General features: G+C 41.9%; 1 protein-coding gene, 1 non-coding gene and 1 pseudogene across 2 annotated transcripts; 1 reads left to right on the plus strand and 2 right to left on the minus strand.

The window, feature by feature from the left end:
- Window positions 1-279: 279 nt before the first annotated feature.
- On the plus strand, window positions 280-5581 carry LOC116883867. The gene is given in 7 exon segments (XM_032885133.1): window positions 280-484; window positions 487-636; window positions 670-1074; window positions 1077-1385; window positions 1388-2492; window positions 2494-2561; window positions 2564-5581. Coding segments are annotated over 7 exon segments (5130 nt in total). The 3' UTR covers window positions 5452-5581.
- Window positions 5582-16754: 11173 nt separating this feature from the next.
- LOC116884094 lies at window positions 16755-16882 on the minus strand. Its single transcript, XR_004385833.1, has one exon. It is a non-coding gene; the product is annotated as a small nucleolar RNA SNORA17 (small nucleolar RNA).
- A 2150-nt stretch (window positions 16883-19032) lies between these two features.
- Window positions 19033-19792, minus strand: LOC116883964 (annotated as a pseudogene).
- Window positions 19793-23232: the final 3440 nt, after the last annotated feature.

The raw sequence follows: 23232 nt of genomic DNA on the forward strand, positions 1-23232 counted from the left end.
GGGGCGCCTTGATTGCACAAGCTCTGGGAGACATTCTGCGAGCCAAATTTTGTCGTGAGGACCCGGCAGTTGGCAGTCAAGGAGATCAGACTGTGACCTTCTATAATCAAGGGGACGGAGAACTTCTCCTGCCCGGATGGTGGATTCAAGACCCAACGCCGTCCGAGGTTGCGTTTGGCTGGATATATAAGTCCAAACGCGGGCACGTGTGCATACACACACTATTTTTTCTTTTTTTTTTTTATTTCGTTTTTTGGTTTGGTTCTTTTCTTCTTTACCATGGGACAGTCCAAGTCCACTCCGTTGAGCCAAACTTTGAATCATTGGTCAGAAGTAAAAACAAGAGCCCAAAATTTGTCTGTGGCTGTGAAAAAGGGACGGTGGCAGACTTACTGCACCTCTGAATGGCCAACATTTGGAGTAGGCTGGCCACCAGAGGGTACTCTAGATCAGGCAATTATTTTGTCCATCAGGAGAATTGTTTTTCAACCGGGCCCGGATCTCATCGGGACCAGGTCCCTTATATCGTAGTATGGGAGAATCTAGCTTCCGATCCTCCCTCGTGGCTGAGGTCTTGGTCCCGGCCACCCCCCTCTTCGTCCCCTTCGTCCTCTCACATATTGGTAGCAGAGGATGGTTCGTCCCCTTTGTCCTCTCACATATTGGTAGCACAGGAGTCCCGGACGGAGAAGAAGACGGTCCCTAAGATTTACCCCGACATCGAAGGCCCTCCTGAAGAAGATAGGCCCACCCCGTCGACACCCAGCGCACCCCCTCCTTATCAGCATGACACTGACAAACCGGAAGGCCCAGCCGCAGGGACCAGAAGTTGCCGAGGGGCCAGCCCAGAGGGGCCTTCTCCCGTCCCCACCTTCCCGCTCCGAGCTTATGGCCCCCCTGTTGATCCCCCAGATCTACAACACTTGCAGTATTAGCCTTTTTCCTCTGCTGACCTCTATAACAGGAAAACTAACCATGATCCCTTCTCTGAGAATCCTTCTAGCTTAACTAACCTCATAGAGTCTCTGATGTTCTCCCATCAGCCCACGTGGGACGACTGTGAACAGCTTCTACAGGTTTTTTCACCACAGAGGAGAAGGAGCGGATCCTCCTCGAGGCCCGGAAACATGTCCCAGGGTCAGATGGGACCCCTATCCAGATGCCCAACCTCATTGATGCTGCCTTTCCCCTTGACCGCCCACCTTGGGACTACAACACAGCTAAAGGTAGGGAGCGGCTGACCACATACGGCCGGGCTCTGGTGGCAGGTCTCAAGGGGGCAGCTCGTCGCCCCACCAATTTGACCAAGGTAAGAGAGGTGCTCCAGGGACCCACAGAGGCCCCTTCTTTGTTTCTAGAGAGACTTCTAGAGGCGTACCGGAGATACCCCCCTTTGACCCTATGTCAGAGGGAAAACAGGCAGCAGTAGCTATGTCCTTTATAGGCCAGTCCTATCCAGATATCAAGCATAAGTTACAAAGATTAGAGGGCTTGCAAGATCTTACTGTAAGAGATTTAGTCAAAGAGGCAAAGAAAGTGTACCATAAGAGAGAGACGGAAGAAGAGAAGAGAGAGAGAGAGAAAAAGGAAAGGGAAGAGAGAGAGGATGAGAGAGATAGAAGCAGGGACCAGAATTTGACTCGTATACTGGCCGCAGTAGTACCTGAAGGAAACAGAAATGTAGGAAGGAAGACAGGGAACCTGGGCAACGCACACAACCGAGATAAATGGGCCACACCGAACTGGAACAGAATGTTGGACAAAGACCAATGTCGCCTCTGCAAGATGAAAGGACATTGGGCCAAGGATTGCCCAAACGCGAAGAAAAAAATGCGAGGTTCTAAGACCCTAGCCCTGAGAAATGAAGATGACTAGGATAGTCGGGGCTCGTATTCCCTCCCCGAGCCTAGGGTAACTTTAGATGTGGAGGGAACCCCCGTGGATTTCCTAGTTGATACGGGGGCAAAGTTTTCAGTTCTACAACACCCTATGGGGAAACTTACAAACAAGACCAGTATAGTAGTGGGGGCAACCGGCACGAAAATACACAAATGGACAAGAGCCCGCCGCTTTAACCTAGGGGCCGGCCGAGTATCACATTCTTTTCTAGTGATCCCTGAGTGTCCCACCCCCTTGCTCGGAAGAGATTTGCTGACCAAGATGAATGCCGAAATACAGTTCTCTCCAGACGGACCCCAAGTGAAATGGCACCCCTCCAGGCCAGTATGGACTCTAACTTTTAACCTGACTAATGAATATCGCATACATGAAAAAGGTAACAAGATGGGCAACCCCCAATGGTGGCTTTCGAGGTTCCCTGAGGCCTGGGCAGAAACAGGGGGAGTTGGGATGGCTTCCCAAGTACCTCCCATAGTGATTACCGTCAAGTCAGGTGCCACCCCTATCAGCGTACGCCAGTACCCTATGAGCAAGGAGGCGAGGAAGGATCCGCCCATAAACAAATTCTTACAGTTGGGCATCCCTAACCCCATGATTCCCCTGGAACACCCTGCTCCCAGTGAAGAAGCCGGGAACACAAGACCACCGACCCGTCCAGGACCTGAGGAAGTTAATAAATGGGTAGAAGATGTACATCCTATAGTGCCTAATCCCTATACCCTCCTTAGCTCTCTGCCACTGGAGAGGACATGGTATACCGCCCTAGATCTTAAGGATGCTTTCTTCAGTCTGAGATTACATTCCTCTAGCCAACACCTGTTTGCCTTGGAATGGAAGGATCCAGAGACGGGACATTCTGGACAATTGACCTGGACCAGACTGCCACAGGGATTCAAGAATTCACCTACCCTCTTTGATGAGGCCCTACATCGGGACCTGACGATTTTCAGGACCAATAACCCACACCTGACTCTTCTTCAATACGTTGATGATCTACTTCTGAGTGCTGAAACCCAAGGTGAGTGCCAAAAAGGAACTGAACAATTACTATCTGAATTAGGCCGTTTGGGATACCGGGCATCAGCAAAGAAGGCACAGTTGTGTTGCACCGAAGTGACCTACCTGGGCTACATCCTCCGAGATGGAAAGCGGTGGCTCACTGAGGTCCGGAAGAAGACTGTGCTCCAGATACCAACACCTCAAACGCCTCGACAGGTGAGAGAATTCCTAGGCACTGCCGGGTTCTGCCGACTATGGATTCCTGGGTTCGCTGCACTGGCTGCCCCACTCCACTCTTTGACCAGGTCAGAGACTGAGTTCCAGTGGAAGCCTGAGCACCAAGCGGCTTTTGATGCCATCAAACAGGCCTTATTGACCACACCCACTCTGGTCCTACCGGACTTAACCAAACCTTTTACGTTGTTTATGGACGAGAAGGCGGGGGTGGCAAAGGGAGTGTTGACCCAGACCTTGGGCCCCTGGAAGCGGCCCGTTGCATACCTCTCTAAGAAACTAGACCCAGTGGCTAGTGGCTGGCCATCCTGTCTCAAGATCATCGCGGCAGTAGCCATTCTGGTAAAAGACTCTGATAAACTAACATTAGGCCAATCAGTGACGATCGTAGCCCCACACGCCTTAGAGAGCGTCATCCGACAGCCCCCTGACAGGTGGATAACCAATGCCCGCCTGACTCACTACCAGAGCCTCCTGTTAAATGATAGGGTCTTGTTTGGGGCCCCCGTCATCCTGAACCCAGCCACGTTGCTCCCTGAGGCAACAGAGCAGAAACCAATACATGTATGTGCTGACATCCTGGCTGAGGCCTCTGGTGTCAGGGAGGATTTGATTGATGTTTCCCTACCAGGCTGCCCTTCCTGGTACACAGATGGCAGCAGTTTTCTGGTGGAAGGAAAAAGAAGGGCTGGAGCGGCAGTGGTAGATGGGAAAAGGACTATTTGGTCCAGTGGACTACCGGAAGGCACCTCAGCCCAGAAGGCAGAATTAATAGCCCTCACTCAGGCATTGAGACTGGCTGAAGGAAAAAATATTAACATCTATACTGACAGCCGTTACGCCTTTGCCACTGCCCATGTACACAGAGCCATCTACCGGCAGAGAGGACTCTTGACGTCCACAGGAAAAGAGGTCAAAAATAAAGACGAGATCCTCAGCCTCCTAGAGGCTGTACACCTCCCAAGAAAGGTGGCCATCATTCACTGTCCCGGGCACCAGAGGGGACAGGATGCTGTGGCAAAGGGCAACCGTATGGCGGACGTCACTGCCAAACAGGCCGCACTCGGGGCTGTGATCCTGCCGGTAGTAGGTAAAGAGCTCCCTCCAAACCTGAGAGACTCCAGTTTTCAATATACCCCAGAAGAAATAGAAGAGTTTCACCGTTCAGACTGGATCCAAGGCTTCTCTCCTTACGGTGTGGCAGAGACAACAGATGGCAAACAAGTTCTTCCAGACCAGCAAGGACGTGAGTTCATTGCTAATCTCCATCGTCTGACCCACTTAGGTACCAGAAAACTGATAGAGCTCGTGAAGTCCTCTGAATACCACGTCCAGAGACTGCCAGACATAGTCCAAGAGGTTGTACAGAGTTGCCAAGCATGTGCTCTTGTCAACTCCAATAGACGCCCGTCTCTCCATGGCAAGAGGCTCAGGGGAGATAGGCTGGGGGCTCATTCGGAAATTGACTTTACAGAAATAACTCCAGCCAGATATGGTAACAAATATCTATTAGTGTTCATAGATACCTTCTCAGGTTGGGCGGAAGCATTCCCCACCCGCTCGGAGACAGCTCAAGTGGTGGCTAAGAAGATACTGGAAGAGATCTTTCCGCGGTTTGGACTCCCTAAGGTAATCGGGTCTGACAATGGACCTGCTTTTGTTGCCCAGGTAAGTCAGGGGCTGGCCAGTCAACTGGGGATTAATTGGAAATTACATTGTGCTTACAGACCCCAGAGCTCAGGACAGGTAGAAAGAATGAATAGAACCCTAAAAGAGACTTTAACTAAATTGGCCTTGGAGACCGGCGGGAAAGATTGGACAGCCCTCCTCCCCTTCGCCTTGTTCCGTGCTCGGAACACTCCTGGGAGGTTTAAGCTGACACAGTATGAGATCCTATGGGGCATCCCGCCCCCTATAGGTGAAGTTGGGGGAGTACATGATCCTGACCCCCCTCTTTCTCAACCCCTCCTTACCCGCCTCAGGGCTCTTGAGATTGTCAGGCGCCAGGTGTGGGATTCGCTGAAGGAGACCTACCGGACGGAGAGCCCCGAGATCCCCCACGGATTCCAGGTTGGAGATCTGGTTCTGGTCAGACGTCATCGAGCCGGCAACCTTGAACCTCGCTGGAAAGGACCCTACTCGGTTCTACTCACCACCCCAACCGCTATAAAGGTTGACGGAATAGCCGCCTGGATCCACGCATCGCACGCCAAAAGAGCTCCCAAGACTCCTGAAGATGAATGGACTGTGGAAAGGACTCCTCACCCTCTTAAGCTTCGCCTTCGGCGCCGTCTCGTCCCGGGTGGGGACATCGAATAAGGATCCACATTCTCCCCAGCAACTAACTTGGCAGGTTTTCTCTTCAACCGGAGACCTGGTGTGGTCCGTCACCGGTAAACATCCCCTCTGGACCTGGTGGCCACCGCTGTACCCGTCCTGGTGTAAGCTGGCTGCGGGGGCACCAGGGTAGGGCTTAGAGGCTCTGGCCCCTGACGAGGTAAATGACATGCTAGATTTTTCACCAGACATGTACACCTCCCCACGGTTCGGAGGACCAGGAGCCGCTCACGCTCCACCCCCGAAACCCGTTGCCGGCTGTCGGACTCCTGGGGCTAGGACAGAACTAACTAAGACCCCCTTCTATGTTTGCCCAAAGAACAAGCCCCTTAGATCTGATATGTGGAAGTGTGGGGACGAATCACATTTTTTCTGCTATTATTGGGGCTGTGAGACTACCGGGCAGACATATTGGAATCCCACATCTACCTGGGGTTCTATAGATGTCAAGTGGGCTATACATTAACATTACCTTTACTGAAATGGGGAAAAATATGCAAAGACTGGCTCCAGGCCCGGCGCTGGGGGCTGCGCCTCTCGAGGCTGGGCCAGATCCTGGAGTCTACTAGATATTAGACTCAAGGTGGAGCCTGTTAGCCCCAAAGCTATAGGTCCTAACCCCGTCCTCAAGAACCAGAGACCTCTCGATAGGGCCAGATCTCAAGTTAGTACTACGCTAAAACCTGAGACTTTTGCGCCCACTGGGGATACAACCACACAAGATCACCTGGCCTCCCACTTACCCAGTGCCCAAGAACGTATGTTTAAGTTGATCCAGGGGACTTTCCAGGCTTTGAACCACTCCAACCCTAACTTGATTACAGAATGCTGGCTCTGTCTTTCAACAAGCCCCCCTTACTATGAGGGAATAGCAACCTACGCCAATTTTACAAAGGAAACAAACCCAGAAGCCTGCCTCCACACCGACAAGCCCAGATTAACCTTGACTGAAATATCAGGAGAAGGGACCTGCGTAGGTAAGGTTCCTTCCACCCACAGCCATCTATGTCGCTATGTATTTCCCGTCAACATTTCCCCCAGCATGACTTCTTACTTAATTCCTCCCCCAGGGTATTGGTGGGCCTGCAGCTCTGGCCTCACTCCCTGCCTGGCTGATTCAGTGATCAATAACATTTCAGATTACTGTGTTATGGTCCAGTTGGTCCCGAGGATCTATTATCATCCTCCCAGAGAATTCCTGTCTTTATATGAACGTACCCCTAGAATCAAAAGAGAGCCTATCTCGTTGACTCCTAGGCTTGGGGGTGGCTGCTGGGGTAGGCACTGGCTCTGCTGCTTTAATCACCGGGCCACAACAATTACAGCAGGGCCTAACAGCCCTAAATTCTGCTATCTCTGAGGACATTGAGGCCCTGGAAAAGTCCATTAGTCATCTAGAAGAATCCCTAACCTCCCTGTCAGAGGTTGTGCTCCAGAACAGAAGAGGGTTAGATTTATTATTCCTAAAAGAAGGAGGATTGTGTGCTGCCCTGAGGGAAGAGTGTTGCTTTTATATTGATCATTCGGGGATTATTAAGGACTCTATGGCTAAACTTAGAGAAAGGTTAGATAGGAGACGACGAGAACGAGAAGCCACTGATAGCTGGTTCCAAAGTTGGTTCAATAAGTCCCCATGGCTCACCACCCTGTTGTCTGCCTTAGCAGGTCCCTTGATGATTCTGCTCCTCCTGTTCACTTTAGGGCCCTGCATTATTAATCGCCTCATGACCTTTGTCAGAGAACGGATTAGTGCTGTACATGTCCTTATGCTAAGACAACAATATCAGGCTGTACGAGGTGAGAGCCCCTAGATGCTGAGCCTGTTATGTGTTCTAAGATTTGAACTACTCGCTTTAAAGGAAGAGAGGAATGTAGAATTAGAGTTTCATAAAGGTTACTCATTGTCAGAGTCCGGATGTGCAGGGCGGACGTACCTGAGGAGAACAAAAAGCCAGAGATAGGACTTGCCAAACCAGCTATCAGCCATCTGTAGCTACCCCTCCCCTTCCTTCACCCCCCCTGAGTGAAACAAGCCCCCCCCCTGCCTGTGCTGCTGGGCTGCTGAGAGCACCCACACCTTGCTGATGTAATTTTGCAAAAGTAACTGTGCACCATTTGAATTGACCAATCATGTGTAACCACACGAATGCCCCTATATAAACCCCCGAGTTTGGAAGCTCGGGGTCGATTACTCTGTCTCCTGTGTGGGACACCTGTCGACCCGGGATCCCGCTAATAAAGCTACCTCTTGCTGTTACATCAAGACTGGCCACTCGTGATTCCTGGGGGCACCTCATCTCGTGATCGGAGCGAGAGACGCGGCTCCCCATTTAGGGGAACGCTCTTTCAAAGGAAAGATAAATGTAGGAGAAACATTTTCTAAAAAATATAAATATGAAAATTCTGTACAACATCATACACGATCTATTTCTAATATTTTCCTATTGTACATCATCAATATACATGTATGCCACATAAGTCATAGTCTTCAGAATTTATTATTATGCAGCAGTTAGGTTGTCTTCAGTGGCTAAGGCACTTGCCTCTGAGCCTTGCATTCTGAGTTTGATACCCAGAACTCAAAGATTAATTATGTCATTTGTCCTGTGATCGTCCTTCTACCAAGTCAGTCATGTGCACATATACATAGATGCAATACAGAAGTGAATAATGTTTTAAAGAATGTCCTGTGTGTAATGAAATGCAATATACTACAAATATTTCTTCTACTTTTGTTTTGAGTGATATTTTGAGAACTCTACTAATATCTATATTTCTCTTTATAAAGAATCTAGCTGTTTCATGGGTGTTATCATTAACTCCTTCTTTGTGGTGCTTCAATTGCTTAATTGGTTTGAATTTGGAACATATACATCTAATGTGCACAGTTCAACAGTGTTTTTTGTGCACTACAATAATAACAAGACTGCAATTCATTGTATTTAATGCATCACTGCAGTCTTTGTTCATATTTGCATTTTATAGGGTATGATGTAAGCATGTGTTAAAGGTACCTGATGTGTCACATCTGTGCCAAGAGGCAAGTTTCAGAACCTTATTAGTTTATTCAAGGTACTACATACAATCTGAGAGAATCTCACAGCCCTAGCAAGCACGATAGAGACTTGAATTGTGATAAAAGAGTATTTATATTCCGAATAGTTTTTCTTTCCAAAATTATCTGTAAAAAATATTTTCTCAGAACAGTATTTGAAGTTCCTAAATATTAATTTTATTATTTTGTAGTAAGATGAGAATGTCCAATAACCTTTGTGTGACATTAAAATAACTCTTTTACATGTTTAACTCTAACATAACTCATGAAAGTTTCTAATTGTCTTCTTCACTGAAATATATTAAAAAATCTACATAGTATTAAAAATTACTTTTAGTAAAAAATACTATTTTTTGATTTTCTTGTGTTCCTTTTTATACTGGAAACACTATAGTACTTATTCTGAAATGTTCTATATTGCTCATAGTATAAAAATAATAAGCTGACCTGAAGCCCCAAGTGTTTATAGTACATTGGACAATGAGGTCTCACTATATGATATTTTTTGTTATTGAGATAAATAAACAATTAATGCACCTGTGTCATATTTCAAATATTAATGTGCTGCTATGTTAGCTTGATGAGTTTACAATTTTGTGCATCAGATATATTTTTACTTAAAAAGTAAATTGAACACAGTAATAGGACTCCAGATTACACCATTTCACATATATTACCCATGACATCATGTCTGCCAAATTATTGCTCACTAGAATGATAGATTATTAGATAAAGAGACTATCACATATCTAGAGAAAATAATCTTTAAAACTGCTAAAATATTTCTTTAAATAAAGATAAAATATTATAATGTATTATATTGTCATTTAGAGAGAACTGTTTGTCCACCAATTTTGACTAATAAAAATGCTAAAAAGAATTAGACAAGAGTTTGGCATCAGTTGAGACACCAATACAAAATTGCCTCCTCCAAAGGTGGGACAGAGAATCTATAATGTCATTACAAATATATGATTTACTTCTTTACTCTTTGAAAACTGGTATTGTGGTTCAGAGTGATTAATCTATAAAAGATATTAAAATGCATTAAATTATCTAATATATATATATATATATATATACTCACCATATATTATAAACAAAATATTTGCTGTAAACCAAGAAGAATTGTAAAGCATTGTGGGATTATTGTGACATCTGCATTACTTTCTGTAATGCTACATCTTGTATAAATGATCCTGAGCTCTTTTGTTTTAAATAGAGTGTCAGGAGAAAGGTCACTTTCATAGTCCCTTCACTGAGTTTATTTTGTTTCCCTTTGTTAGTCACATGATGTACTGCTGAAGGAGATAGACATCTGGGCTACTTCTCTAGATTCAGATTTGACCACTATGAGCAATCTAATGCAGTTCTTTGAAATAACAGCACCTGACCTTCTTGGTTATATAGAGACATAACATATGTGAAACCAAGGTTATGTGGAATGCCTTGATTTTTATCACAGTATGTTTGGATACTTCATTGGTTAACGGGAAAGTCTATAAAGCATCCTACCATGTAACATAATAACAATATATCATTTGAAACTGATGAATTAAAAAAAAACTACTATGGTGTTGGATGTTGTCTTACAGGTGAGGGAATTACAAGATAGAATGAGGCCTGTCATTGGATGAGAAGGAAGGATGGGCAGGAGAAATGTTTGAGGGAAGAGGATGAGACTGGAACTGAGAAGAGGAAGAGACAGGAGGAGACTGGCAGAGAAGCTGCCACTGAGAGAACATGGAGGCTGAGGTAAAGATTCCACTCTCTGTATTTACAGGTTGTTATAAATGTTCTTAGGGGATGGGTATGTACAGGCCTTTTTTAGGTGGGCAATTATATCATATCAAATGGATTAGAGGTTAATGTGTACTCTTTCTTGTGGAGGATTGAATTTTGGAGAGTGTGTAGTGTCAGAGACACTGGGCTGCCACAGAGCTAGGATGTGTGCTTCTGGCAAGATATCTAGCAGATACCTTGGGGCACTGTGGTGCTGGACCTCGTAGGAGCAAAATACCGCATTTTATTTTATTTTTTCTCCATCATTTTAAATTGGGTATTTCTTATTTACATTTAAATTATTATTACCTTTACTAGATTCCAGCGTAACATTCCCCTAACCCCTTACCTTATATATGGGTGTTCCCCTCCCCATCCTCCCCACTTTACTGCCCTCCCCCCAACAATCCTGTTCACTGGGGGTTCAGTCTAGGTAGGACCAAGGGCTTCCCCTCCCACTGGTGCCCTTACCAGGCTATTCATTGCTACCAATGCATTTGGAGCCCAGGGTCAGTCCATGTATAGTCTTTGGGTAGTGGCTTAGTCCCTGGAAGAACTGGTTGGTTGGCATTGTTGTCCATATGGGGTCTCAAGCCCCTTCAAGCTCTTTCAGTCCTTTCTCTGATTTCTTCAATGGGGGGGTCTCTTTCTCTATTCAGTGGTTTGCTGCTGGCATTCACCTATGTATTGGCCATATTCTGGCTGTGTCACTCAGGAGAGATCTACATCCAGTTCATGTCAGCCTGCACTTCTTTTCTTCATCCTTCTTATCTAGTTTGGTGGCTGTATATGTATGGGCCACAAGTTGGGCAGGCTCTGAATGGGCGTTCCTTCAGCCTCTGTTCTAAATTTTGTCTCCCTCTACCCTCCCAAGGGTATTCTTGTTCCCCTTTTAAAGAAGGAGTGAAGCATCCCCATTTTGGTCATCCTTCTTGAGTTTCATGTGTTCTGTGCATCTCGGGTAATTCGAGCATTTGGGCTAATATCCAGTCGTTAAAGGCACCGACTGCTCTTCCAGAGGGCCTGAGTTTAGTTCCCAGCAACCACATAGTGGCTCACAACCATCTGTAATGGGATCTATTTTTTTTTATAACTTTACAACAACACAAGGGTTCATATATCTTATATTTATATCCTCTAGAGGTTGATATGGAAATATAAAATCTACGGACCTCTCCCATAGGGAAATAATTTCAGATATTATATGTTAAAAAGGTCCCTCTAGCTTCTTACAGATTTAAAAAAATAATATATATTTTTGCTTGTATATCTTACCACTGAGAATTATTCATACTGCCAAGTAGGCACCCATACCTAGTACATAACATTTACTGATGTGTTACATTAACTAAATGATACAATTTATTCATACTAATTCAGTAGTGGACAAATCAGCAAGTTTTTGTTTTGAATATGAGGCATTTTTTTCTATAACAACCAAGATAGAGTGTATTCATTAAGTAAAGATAATGTCTTGATTAGCCTGGGGTTTTGTGAAATTTCCTAATCAATATTCAGAATACCAACTGTTGTGATTTCAGAGCAAGCCTATGCCATTTCATAAAACAATAACAGTGGCTCTTCACGCTGAACATAAGTAGTCTGTAGGCCTCGGTGTCCTGTAAGATGGGTTTGTGGCCGTTAAGTAATTATGTGCTAACATGGCCAAAACTGGAAATGTTAGACTCGTCAAGTTGACAGATTAATTGTGCTGAATTGTGGTCAGTTTTAATATGGAAGTGACAGTACTAGCCCTGAACCATAACTAATTAAATGTGTATGGTAATTTACTTGGAGGTATCAGTAGAATTTTCTGATTGTATGTAATAAAAATATATTGATGTTAATAATCATTTCCCCAACTTCATGCCTTATCCTCAATGACCAGCACAAATTCAAAGTTTAAAAAATCAGATTTTTCCCAACAAGTTAATGTGTAATGTTCAGAGACACAACTTTTATGAGATTAAGAACTATCTATGCAGTGACTTTGCTTTTTCTGGGTTGCTGAATCAAAATGTTATACACTACATTGTGGGATTGTTACACACACAGTCTGTTAAGTAAAGGATCAGATTCTCTGAGAAAGGTATTTTAACAAGACTGCCCAGATGATGACAAGACAGCAACTTGACATAGATGAAATGATACTGGAGAACTGACTTTGTTCTCTAGTCATTACATGAATTAGTAGCTCCAAGGATAAATACTGGGGATTTTGTTGCTAAGAAATATGACTGAGGTTTCTTTATTATATAAAACATACTGATCTTAAATAATTAATGGTTAAATAAGGAGACATTTTAAAACTGAATCTAGACTGCTGTATTTTCAATTTTAAATTGTAGCATAGAAATAAACTCATTCAAGGCAAATTCACTCAGGTATATTTGACTAGTTTATAAAACATAACTCTGAACCTGGTTATGTGGAATCTGGGAAACCAAACTTCCTCAAACACTGTTCTTCAGAATTGAATAGATATGTAAATGCAATGTCCAAATTTATGAACTCAATAAATGTTATGATTAAATTGAAAGAAGTGTTTTTGTTTGGTTAGAAAGACTAAGTATGGGACCAACAGAGTGAAGATGAGTATAAGAAACGTTCTTTAATTAAGAACTGAATTGCAGCATTGACTGTAGTAATGGCATCATAAATATGTACAGTGATGTTAAAACCCATAGCACTGTACATGCTGCATAGGAACGGCCTGCTTATATCAGCTGCACTTCAGTAAAATGATTTTCAGAGAAATACAAAGATTCTCAAAGAACAAAGAGAGATATAACAATTGCAGATTGCTACAGCATATTCTTGGTTCTAAACACCTTTGTTAGATGCTGGTGACCTATTCCAAAATTGAAAATAATATTTTTCTATCATGGTAAAATTTTCACATAGGAGGAGAGAAAAATGACTCCATGGTTAAGAGAAGTATATATTCTTTTACAGAACCGTGGTTCAGTTCCTAGTACCAACATGGTAGCTTGTATAAAAATGTGTAATTTAAGTAGAGATCTCATACCTTCTTCTAACCTTCAGAGGCACTAAGTACTTATGTGGTGCAAATGCAGGTTGAATACCCATACATGTAAAATAATTTATTCCTAATTTCACTTGGATGCGTACTGTTTATATATGAGTAGATTGGTCTTATTCTATGAGATAACGATTCTTGTCATATCTGTGAGATGGAGGATGCAGATGGGAAATAACATGTTTTTAATGAAGATTATGGGACAGATTAACTTAATGAGCAATTTTAGTTATGCCTAGAAGGCCTTTAGGGCTTTCATTTCACTTTTTCTGTGAAGAGGGAGAAATTGGGTGTGCAATAAATTCTATGTAAAATAAAATTTCATTTGAAATAATTTTCAAAAAGAAATCACAAATGTTCATGGAGTAGGCTTATCTGTCACTAATTTAGATTAACTTTAACTGTGATATCCCTGCCATCAGCCTTCAAGATTAAGCGTTTATGTCTTCTTGCAGGTCTAGTTAGAGCCTCATATAAAGTAGTTGAAACATATTTCATTGCTACCTGCAGAAGCCAGGCCAGTCTCCATAGCTGCTAATCCACAAGATTTGCAACTGATTTTCTGGACTCCTAGACATTTCAGTAACAGTGTTTCAGGCACAGATTTCACCCTCAAGACCAGCAGAATAGAGCCTGAGCTTTTAGTAGTTTATTACTGCTTCAAAGTATACTTGTTCCTTCCACAATGATGCTATGACAAAAACGTGTTTACCTGAGGTGGCCCAGCTGTCAGCCATATAATTTATCTATGAGACAGAGAAGTTCTGAAGAACTCCAGATTATGGGTTGCAGCTGAAGGCATGTGCACCTTGGGTTCAGCTTATTGCTCTTACATTTCTATGTTTCATAGACTACAATACCGATAACATTGCATCTGCCTCAGGAGAATGGTGACATAGGAAACAGCCTGAAGAGATAGAATAATAATTGCAAGGTGACAACTGAACCTTTATATCATACTACCAGTAAAGAAGGTGGTCCTCCCTAGGAAGCAATATGCAAAACCCTTGTTTACTGCTACAGTATACCTGGAGGGAAGAGACATGCAGGCTTCTCATAATTGAAAAAAATCAAATAAAGTGTCTTCTATGTCAGGGGTGACAATAGTATAAGAATGTGTGGTGGTCAATGGGAGAATAACATGCTTACACTTCTATGTGGAGAACATGAGACACTTAAGTACTTTATGGAAAAATATTGCCGAGTCCTTATCTGATAAGTTCAATAACCCACAATGAACAGATAGGTGGAGTCAGCAATAAAGGACTCAAATCACTTGTTCAAGCAAGTGTCCCAAATACCTTGAGCCATCTTTATATATATATTGATTTTTAGAACATTCAAATGCATACAGTTTCAGATTTTCCTTAAACAGTTTTCAAGAATCTCAACAAGTACTTACTAAAATTGTTTTCAATTTTCCTTATCTCCTTGTAGTCAGTGATTAACATTTTCCCACATCTAAGCAGTATAGTATTATAATCCAAATGACTATGTCTACTGGAGCATACCCACACATTGCAAGCCAAAATGATTTAAGTATTGTTTATCAAGACAAATGATTATATCTAGCCAGGAACATGTAATCTCTGCATTTGGTTTTTAAGTAAAAGACAATTAGAATCCAAAGCAAGCTTTTAAGATAAATATAACCTTTGTAATTTATCATCTATTAATTTATTATGCTCATATTGTTTATAAGTTGACTTTTTTCCTCCAATCTCTTTTAGTTTTACAGTATAGTCCTGCTTATACAGCTTTTCTGTAAAGAGCACAAACTAACAATACTTTTTCATTTACTCATAGTATTTCTTTCTTTTACATAAACCCTTACCTAAGACAATGATGAATGTATGTAATTTATATTTTAAGTGCATGGTAAATTTTAACTTATTAACTTACCCTAAGAATGAGCTAATATGTCCTGGAATGAACTATTTACTGTTGATCCTTATATCCTATCTCTTTAGGCCTTGTCTTTTCTAAAAAAGTTTTGAACCTTCCCTCTCCTCGATATATTGACATGCTTAGTCCTTAGAAGAAGTGTTGACATTCATAAGCCCCTTCCTTTTTCCTCATATATTCCTGTGATACTAATTTTGAGAAAATCCAATAAGATCTTAGTCAGTCATGACTTTACTTAACCTTTAAAATAACCAGGAATCATGGTTGCATCTCCAAAGTTCTCTATCTCCAAAGGCTTGATCTTGGGGACAGATATCCTGCCTGCTGAATGTGACAAGAGATGTGAGGGTATATTTTTCTTTGCCTGTGTCACCTCAAGGCAGAGAAATGGCAGGACCAGCTTTTCCACAATGAGGTCCTCACGTTCAGCTTGTCTGTCTCCTGCCACCAAAGTCTGATGTACTGTGCTGTCCAGGCATGAAGCAGGACCCTCTGCCTTAGTGATGCAGATGGTGATGGTCAGGCTCAGATCTCATGCTCTTATGACTCCAGGGCCATACTCCTGCCTGCCATAGGAGTAGAGAGATAAAGAAGATGTCCCATGCATGGTGACAAGTGCAAGTGCAAGTTCTACGAGGATGTTTATATCCTCTGGGCCAGCACACCCAAATCTGCTACAATGTGTGGTCCCAGGCTCTTCTTAGTACTGCATGTGGCTAAGGCCAGCATCAACTCACCTGCTCTCATTCCTTCAGGGTCAGTTCTCCCACCATGCCCAAAGGAGGGTTTGACCCAGTTCTGCCCAGCCATCAGACATCAACATGTTCCCAGGGTAGGAGTTCAGACCATGGATATTTGCCTGGCATTTGGTGGTAACAGATACCTGCTTCTACAGGGCTGTGGACCCAGTATTGGCCCTCTCATGGCACCTCAGGCCAGTACTTCACCATGGTCCCAGGTGTAATTACCAGCCACTCACATCAGGCTGTTTCTCATAACCCTCTAATCTCTGGTACTGCCTCTCTTCTTTCTGACCACATTCTTCTATTCCTTCTTCTCTCCCATTTATCAACATGCCACTTGTTCTTCTTAGAAGGTCTTGTGGTTTCTGAGTTTCAGGAAAAAATCTCAAAATTAGTCTCAGGAGTGCTGTACCCTGATCATGCATTATGGCTCCAGGCAGCATTTGTTTCAGTCATGGACTATAGTCTAGAACTGGCTGGTCCTGGAGTGGTGGTCAATTCAGGCTAGCTCCCTGTCTAGGACCCATGACTCCAGTCTGGTGGTCATTTTGAAGTCGCTACTTGCCCTGCCTGTCTGAGTAGAACCTTGCAATGACTGTCTGTGACACTTGTCCAGGGACCTTGAACTTATTTGGGTTCTTCCAGTTTCTAGTTCTTCATCCTGAATGACAGTCTGGGACTGTCTATCAGCAGTCTTGTCTTCTTAGGTTTGCTCTCTCCCTCTCTCCCTCTCTCCCTCCCTCTTTCTTCAGGCAATGAAAATTTAAAACTAATTGTTCTGATGTTCACATGTCCAAATACTGGGCAGACATGATGTCTCTCTTTTCTGCCACCTACAGACACACATGTGATACAGGACTGACACCTGCATAGTCTCTATAAGTCAGGAACAGCATTAACTAGTCAAAATTTCATAGATGGAGAAACTGGGGCAAGAGGAGATTAAGGGGACTTCGAGGGAATGTTACATATTTAGAGTTTTCTCATATGTTACACTATAAATTATCAAGGGGCTTTACATTAAAAAGAAAGCGGGGACAGAACATTTGAAATCATGAGTGAAATGATAACAATGGCTAGAGAGAAGGCTCCGCAGAAAGGAACACTGGCTGATCTTACAGAAGACCTGGATTCAGTTCTTAGCATTGGGAAACCTGTGGTTCCCAATGGTTTATAAACACTGTTCTAGAATATATGTATCCTTAACCATAAAGAAAATAAAAGATTCCTTAAACACAAAGCATAATCAGAAGGAGAAACTAAAAGAATACAGAGTATTAGGTGGTAAACTACCTGTGACTCAAGCAAGAGCTCTATTGGGGGGACAGAGTGATGGGAGCATCACAAGCCAGAGCAGGCATCTCTGCTATCCCTACACACAGAAAAGTCCACAGTGCTCCACACTTCGTCTCCATAATTCTTCCTGGGCGTATTTTGTTCTCTCTTCTAAGAAGCAATGAAGCAAACTTTGGTCTTTCTTCTTCTTTAGCATCATGATGCCGGTTACTTGTACTTGGGCATTTTGAGCTTTGGAGTAAGAACAGGGTTCCCAATGGAGGAAGTAGAAAAAGAAATGAGGTAGCTGAGGGGGTTTGTAATACCACAGGGAGAACACAAATATCAACCAACCATACACTCCAGAGCTACCAGGGACGAAACCACCAACCAAAGAGTATATATGGGGCATCCCATGGCTCCAGCTGCATATGTAGCAGAGGATGAAATTGTCTGGAATCAAAATGAGGGGAAGCCCTTGTTCATGTGAAGACTTGTTTCCCCAGTGTAGAGAAATGCCAGGGTGATGAATTGGGACTGGGTGATTGGGAGAGGGAGCATACTCATAGAAATGGGGAGAAGTGATGAGTGAGAGGGTATCCAGGAAAGATGATAATGTTTGAAATGTAATTACTTAAAATATCCAATAAAAATGGAAAAAAAATGAAAGAAGGAAAAAGTGAAATACATCCAAGTGGAATTTGATTCAGCTACAAAAAGAACTGAAATGAGGAAATTTGAAAGAAAATATCTGGAACTATCAAAAAATTAATACCGAGTGACAAAGATCAATGTCATTTGTTCACTTTTATAAGTGGATCCTAACTTTAAACATTGAAATCTGAATGACTTATCTGAAGTCTGTAATGGTTAGAAGTTAGAAAGTTATGGTGATAGAGTAATTGAGAATAGGCCTTAAAGAGAGGAAGAGGTAGTGGTGTAGGGATCAAGTGAGGCATTAAGTACTGTCATTTTGTTTTCAGACCATTTGATCATAAGGTAAAATTACATTCAAGTTACCTGGATATAAGGAAGCTGGGAAATTTCTAAAATTGCTGAACTATTTGTTCCTTATTCTTTTTTGTGTGCCAAAACATAATGAATGACTCTTCCTAATCACAAAAGAATAAATGATTCTGAATGATGAAAAATTTCATCAAAATCTTGGCACAGATGCTTGTGGGTCTTTCTATTTTACTGTTGAAATAATTGCTAAGATGAATGTTTGGAAACACATGCAGCTCCTGAGTCTATGCTCCTGCCCCTGACAGGTCAGGTTTTGCTGCCTAATTCAAGTAAATATCCTGCTTTGTGTGGACTCTTCTCCTGCTTTGCTTGTTTTAGATTTTCAGACCCTAACTGTAGAATGTATGTATATGTATGTGTATTGTAAAAGTAGACAGTGAGAATACTAGTGGCTGATAAGTTTCCACCAGGACATGGCAGGGAATAGGAAAGGAAAGGATATTTAAGGGTAAACAAAGGTAAGAATGTACAGAAGAATACCACAGAAACACATTATTTTCTAATTCAATGGTGAATAATGATCCTCTAGAAATAACAGGTTCATAATGTCAAATACAGGAATCTTTCTTATAATAAAAGTCCCAAAAGCCAAAAATCATTGACCAGTGAGCTATAGCCAACATTACATGTCCTCAGCTGCACCCATAATCTTCAGTTCCTCAATACCTCTCTCTCAAACAGATGAGCAACTTATTTCACAGCTGCGATGCCCCAAGCAAGGACATTTTTGTTAGGGTCTACATCACTGTGGGAGGATACTGTGTACCTTGGCCGCAGTAATAAACTCCCAAATCATCAGGCTCTACTCTGCTGATCTTGAGGGTGAAATCTGTCCCTGAGCCACTACCACTGAACCTATCTGAGATACCAGTAAATCGGTTGGAAACCTTATAGATGAGGAGCTGTGGAGATTGGCTGGGCTTCTGCAGGTACCATGATAAATAGGTGTTTCCATTATTGTGTACTCAGGCTCTGACTAGACCGGCAAGAGATAGATTGACCTCCAAGGCTGACGGACAGGAGACTGGAGTTTGTGTCATCACAACATCACCTCTGGAAGCTGAAATAATGAGAAAAACGTACAGAGTTACACACAAACTTCATGAACAATCTTGTGATTTTTTGTTATTTATTTCAACTGACATGTTTATTTTTACATAAAATCTTTTTTAGATATTAAAATTCCAGTCCTAACACAACAAGTGAAAAGTAAGCCTCAGGTACCTCTATACATAACTTAGACTGCCCCATATCATCCATGTCATGATCTTCATCATAGCACAGGTTCTCTCCCATCCGGGACCTCCTGCTCACAGATACACACCTAACAGGCCCTATCCTGGAGGATAATAACTGCCTACTCATATATGACACAACACATAATGTGAGCAGTATGACCCGGGACTTGTGCCCCCTCCCCATTCTCCTCTCTCACTTCCCTCTGTCCTCACCAGGAATCCAGAAGAACAGCACCAACATCCTAACAGCCCACTTCATTTTGATGAGGAAGCCTGGGAAGACCTTTCACGCACAGTAAGATGACAACCAACCTTTGTATCTAACACTGACAGGGGTGGTTCCTCCCTGGGGAATAATATGCAAAGGCCTGGGTTTGTGTAGCAATACAAATAGAGGAAAATACCCAGACAGCTTCTCATGACTGCAAAAGTAACAATCCTCTTCTAGTTACAGAGGGCACAAGTGCTCTCAGATAAGCACTGGAGAAACTAGGAGAGTTAATCACATACATCTGCCTCCTGAGCGGAGGAAATGTATACTTGGTTTTCATTCATAGTACTGAGAATCGATGTGCTTAGTAACCTGATGACCTTTTCTATCTATAAGTCCCTCGCCCAGGTTTCCCCTGAATCTCCCTTCATAGACCTTTAATCTTTTAGTTCTTTCTCAGTTAATCGAATCCACCCTTAGGGGAGAAGTCACATGTACTTTGCAAAAGAGTTTCAATGTTGTCAGGTCTTATATTCATTATGCACATGAAATTGAGATAAAAGATTTTGTTCTCGAATGTTATACTGTGCTTAAATATGTCTAAAGCATACTGCACTGATGTCAGACTTTAGACACTTCAAATTCCACCAGCTATTTACTTCATTCTTACTGGATTTTCCTTCTTGCTACACTTTTTTGGTTTCTCTACCATCCACGATACTTGCAGGGACCCCGCAGCTGGTATCAAATATGAGGGACACAAACCTCAGAGAAGGTAATAAAATTCTTTTAAATAGAAATTAGAGGTTAAAGAAAATTAGACCTCTTCCCCAAAGGACTGTTACTGCGAGACAGTACAATTATTATGTGTTTAATCAGTCTGTTGAGACAAATCATTTTGTACAATTGTTAGGATGGTTGATAAGAATGAGAGGGAACTAATAATGTAAAGAATATTCCAGAAAGAGTAATCCATTTCAATTATTTATTTTAAAAGAGAGGGGGATATTTCCTGATGTACAGATCCTGTAAGGTTTTAGCGAGGCAGGCAGATTTGACTCTGGGGTAGCTCATGCTTCCTGGTTGACAGGCAGGTTCAGAAACCAGGCCTCACATATGTGCCTTGAAGCAGGGAAGGTATGGGAAGAAGCAAGGAGTGGCAGCTTCAGTACCATTCCCAACTTGTCTCTGACAGATCACCAATGATCTATTCCGTGATTGTTCATAGGGTAAAGAGAATGTGACCTTGTAATAAAGCTGATGATCTGTGGAAGTGTTTGTGATGATATCACCATGAATTGATATTAATTTTCATGTATATTTAGTCAGAATTAGTAATAATGTTATACAAGCAGTGAAATATTTAAACAATATTTTAATAATTATGTATATACAAATGGCATAATTCTCATATCAATTAACTTCAGAACAGTCATTTTCCCTAAATGGACCGTACTTAGACTGAGACCCTATTATGCTATGGCATCATTGCTGGTCATTTTTGGCGATGTACCTTCAAGAACAGTAAGAAACCAGCTTAGTAGAGCAGGCACTGCAGCACCTGGCATACTTCTGAGGTATTTGTTTCTTAGATTCTCACCATACCTATAGTGCTTGACCTAATTCAACACTCCTTAGTATTGAAGACACAAGTTTCTGGATCCCATCACCAGAAGTATCCTTTCTCCATTTTGACCCAGTCCTCAGCAGCCTGGTGCAGGGGAGAAGTTTCTTCCTTATTTTCTTAATAATGATCCAATAGCATAGGCTGAACATTACTCTTTTAAACCTCCCATTCTAAAAGTTCTCCATTTTTAACCATGCAAGAATGTCTATATGGATTTAATGCACAGGTTTTGATTCCAGCATCACTGTAGGCACAATTGCTGCATACATGGGAATTTAGTTAACTCTTCATCCTCAGAGACTGGCTTTTTTCAGTGTCAACAAACTAAGATGCCATTGACATTGGTTTACCACAAGACACTTTGATTCATCAGGAAATTGAAAGTGTACAACTCACAGGCCATATCCAACCCAAGAAGAAGGAAGAACACACTAAAGTGCAGATACTACAGTCCTACTCAGAAGGGAGAAGAAGATAATATCAGGGAGTAGTGACAGAGAAGTATACTCCATGAACAATCTTTGTGATTTCTTTTTGATAATTATTTCAAATGAGATTTTATTTTACATAGAATTTATTGCACACACAATTTCTCTCTCTTCACACACAAAAACTGAAACGAAAACATTCAAGGCATTCTAGGCTTAACTAAAATTACTCATTCAGTCTATCTGTTCCATAATCTTCATTAAAAACATGTTATTTCCCATCTGTATGCTCCCTCTCACAGATATGACAAGAGTCCTTATCTCATAGTCTACGGCCAATCTACTTATATATAAACAGTATGCATGTAAGAACACTCTATTTTTACCATGAATCTCAAAAACCAACATAAAAGACAATTTCATTTTGAGGAGTCAGCCTGAGGAGACCTGTAAGGTGAAAACTGAACCTTTAAATCAGACTACCAGTAAAGGAGGTGGTCCGCCCTAGGAAGCAATATGAAAAACCCGGGTTATTGTTACATTATACATGGAGGGAAGTTCAGGCAGGCTTCTCATTGTTGAAAAAATCACATAAAGTATTTTCTATGTCAGTAGTGGCAATAGTATAAAAATATGTGATGGTCGATAGGAAAAGAAAGTGCTTAAAACTGTCGATCTTGACAACACCAGACACTTAAGTGCTTTATCTCAAAAAATTGCTGGAGTCCTCATCTGATAAGTTCAATAACCAACAATGAACAGATAGGTGGAGTCTGCAATAAAGGAGGACTTGATTCACTTGTTCAAGCAAGTGGCTCAAATAGCTTGAGCCATCTTTATTTATATTGAATTTCAGAACATTCATATACATGCAGTTTCAGATGTTCCTTAATCATTTTTCAAGAATCTCAACAAGTACTTATTAAAATTTGTTTTCAATTTTTCTTATCTCCTTTGTAGTCAGTGATTAACATTTTCCCATATTAAAGCAGTATAGTATTACAATCCAAATGATTATGTCTAGTTGAGCATATCCACACACTGCAAACCAAAATGATTTAAGTATTGTTTATCAAGCCAAATGATTATATCTAGCCAGGAACATGCAACTGTGCATTTGGTTTCAAAGTAAAAGACAATTAGAATCCAAGACAAGCTTTTAATAGAAATATAACCTTGGTATTTATCATTCATTAATTTAGCAAGCTCACAATGTATTATAAGCTGACATTTTTGCTATAATCTCTTTTAGTTTTACAGTATAGTCCTGCCTATACAACTTTTCTATAAAGAGCACAAATTTGCAATTAATACTTTCCCATTTACTCATAGTGTTTCTTTTATGTAAACCCTTACCTAAGACAAATATGAATCTATGCAATATATACTTTTTTAAGAGCATGGCAAATTTTAACTTACTAACTTATCCTAAC

This window comes from Rattus rattus, chromosome 14 (genome assembly GCF_011064425.1).
Source record: "Rattus rattus isolate New Zealand chromosome 14, Rrattus_CSIRO_v1, whole genome shotgun sequence".
Classification (NCBI taxonomy): Eukaryota; Metazoa; Chordata; class Mammalia; order Rodentia; family Muridae; genus Rattus; species Rattus rattus.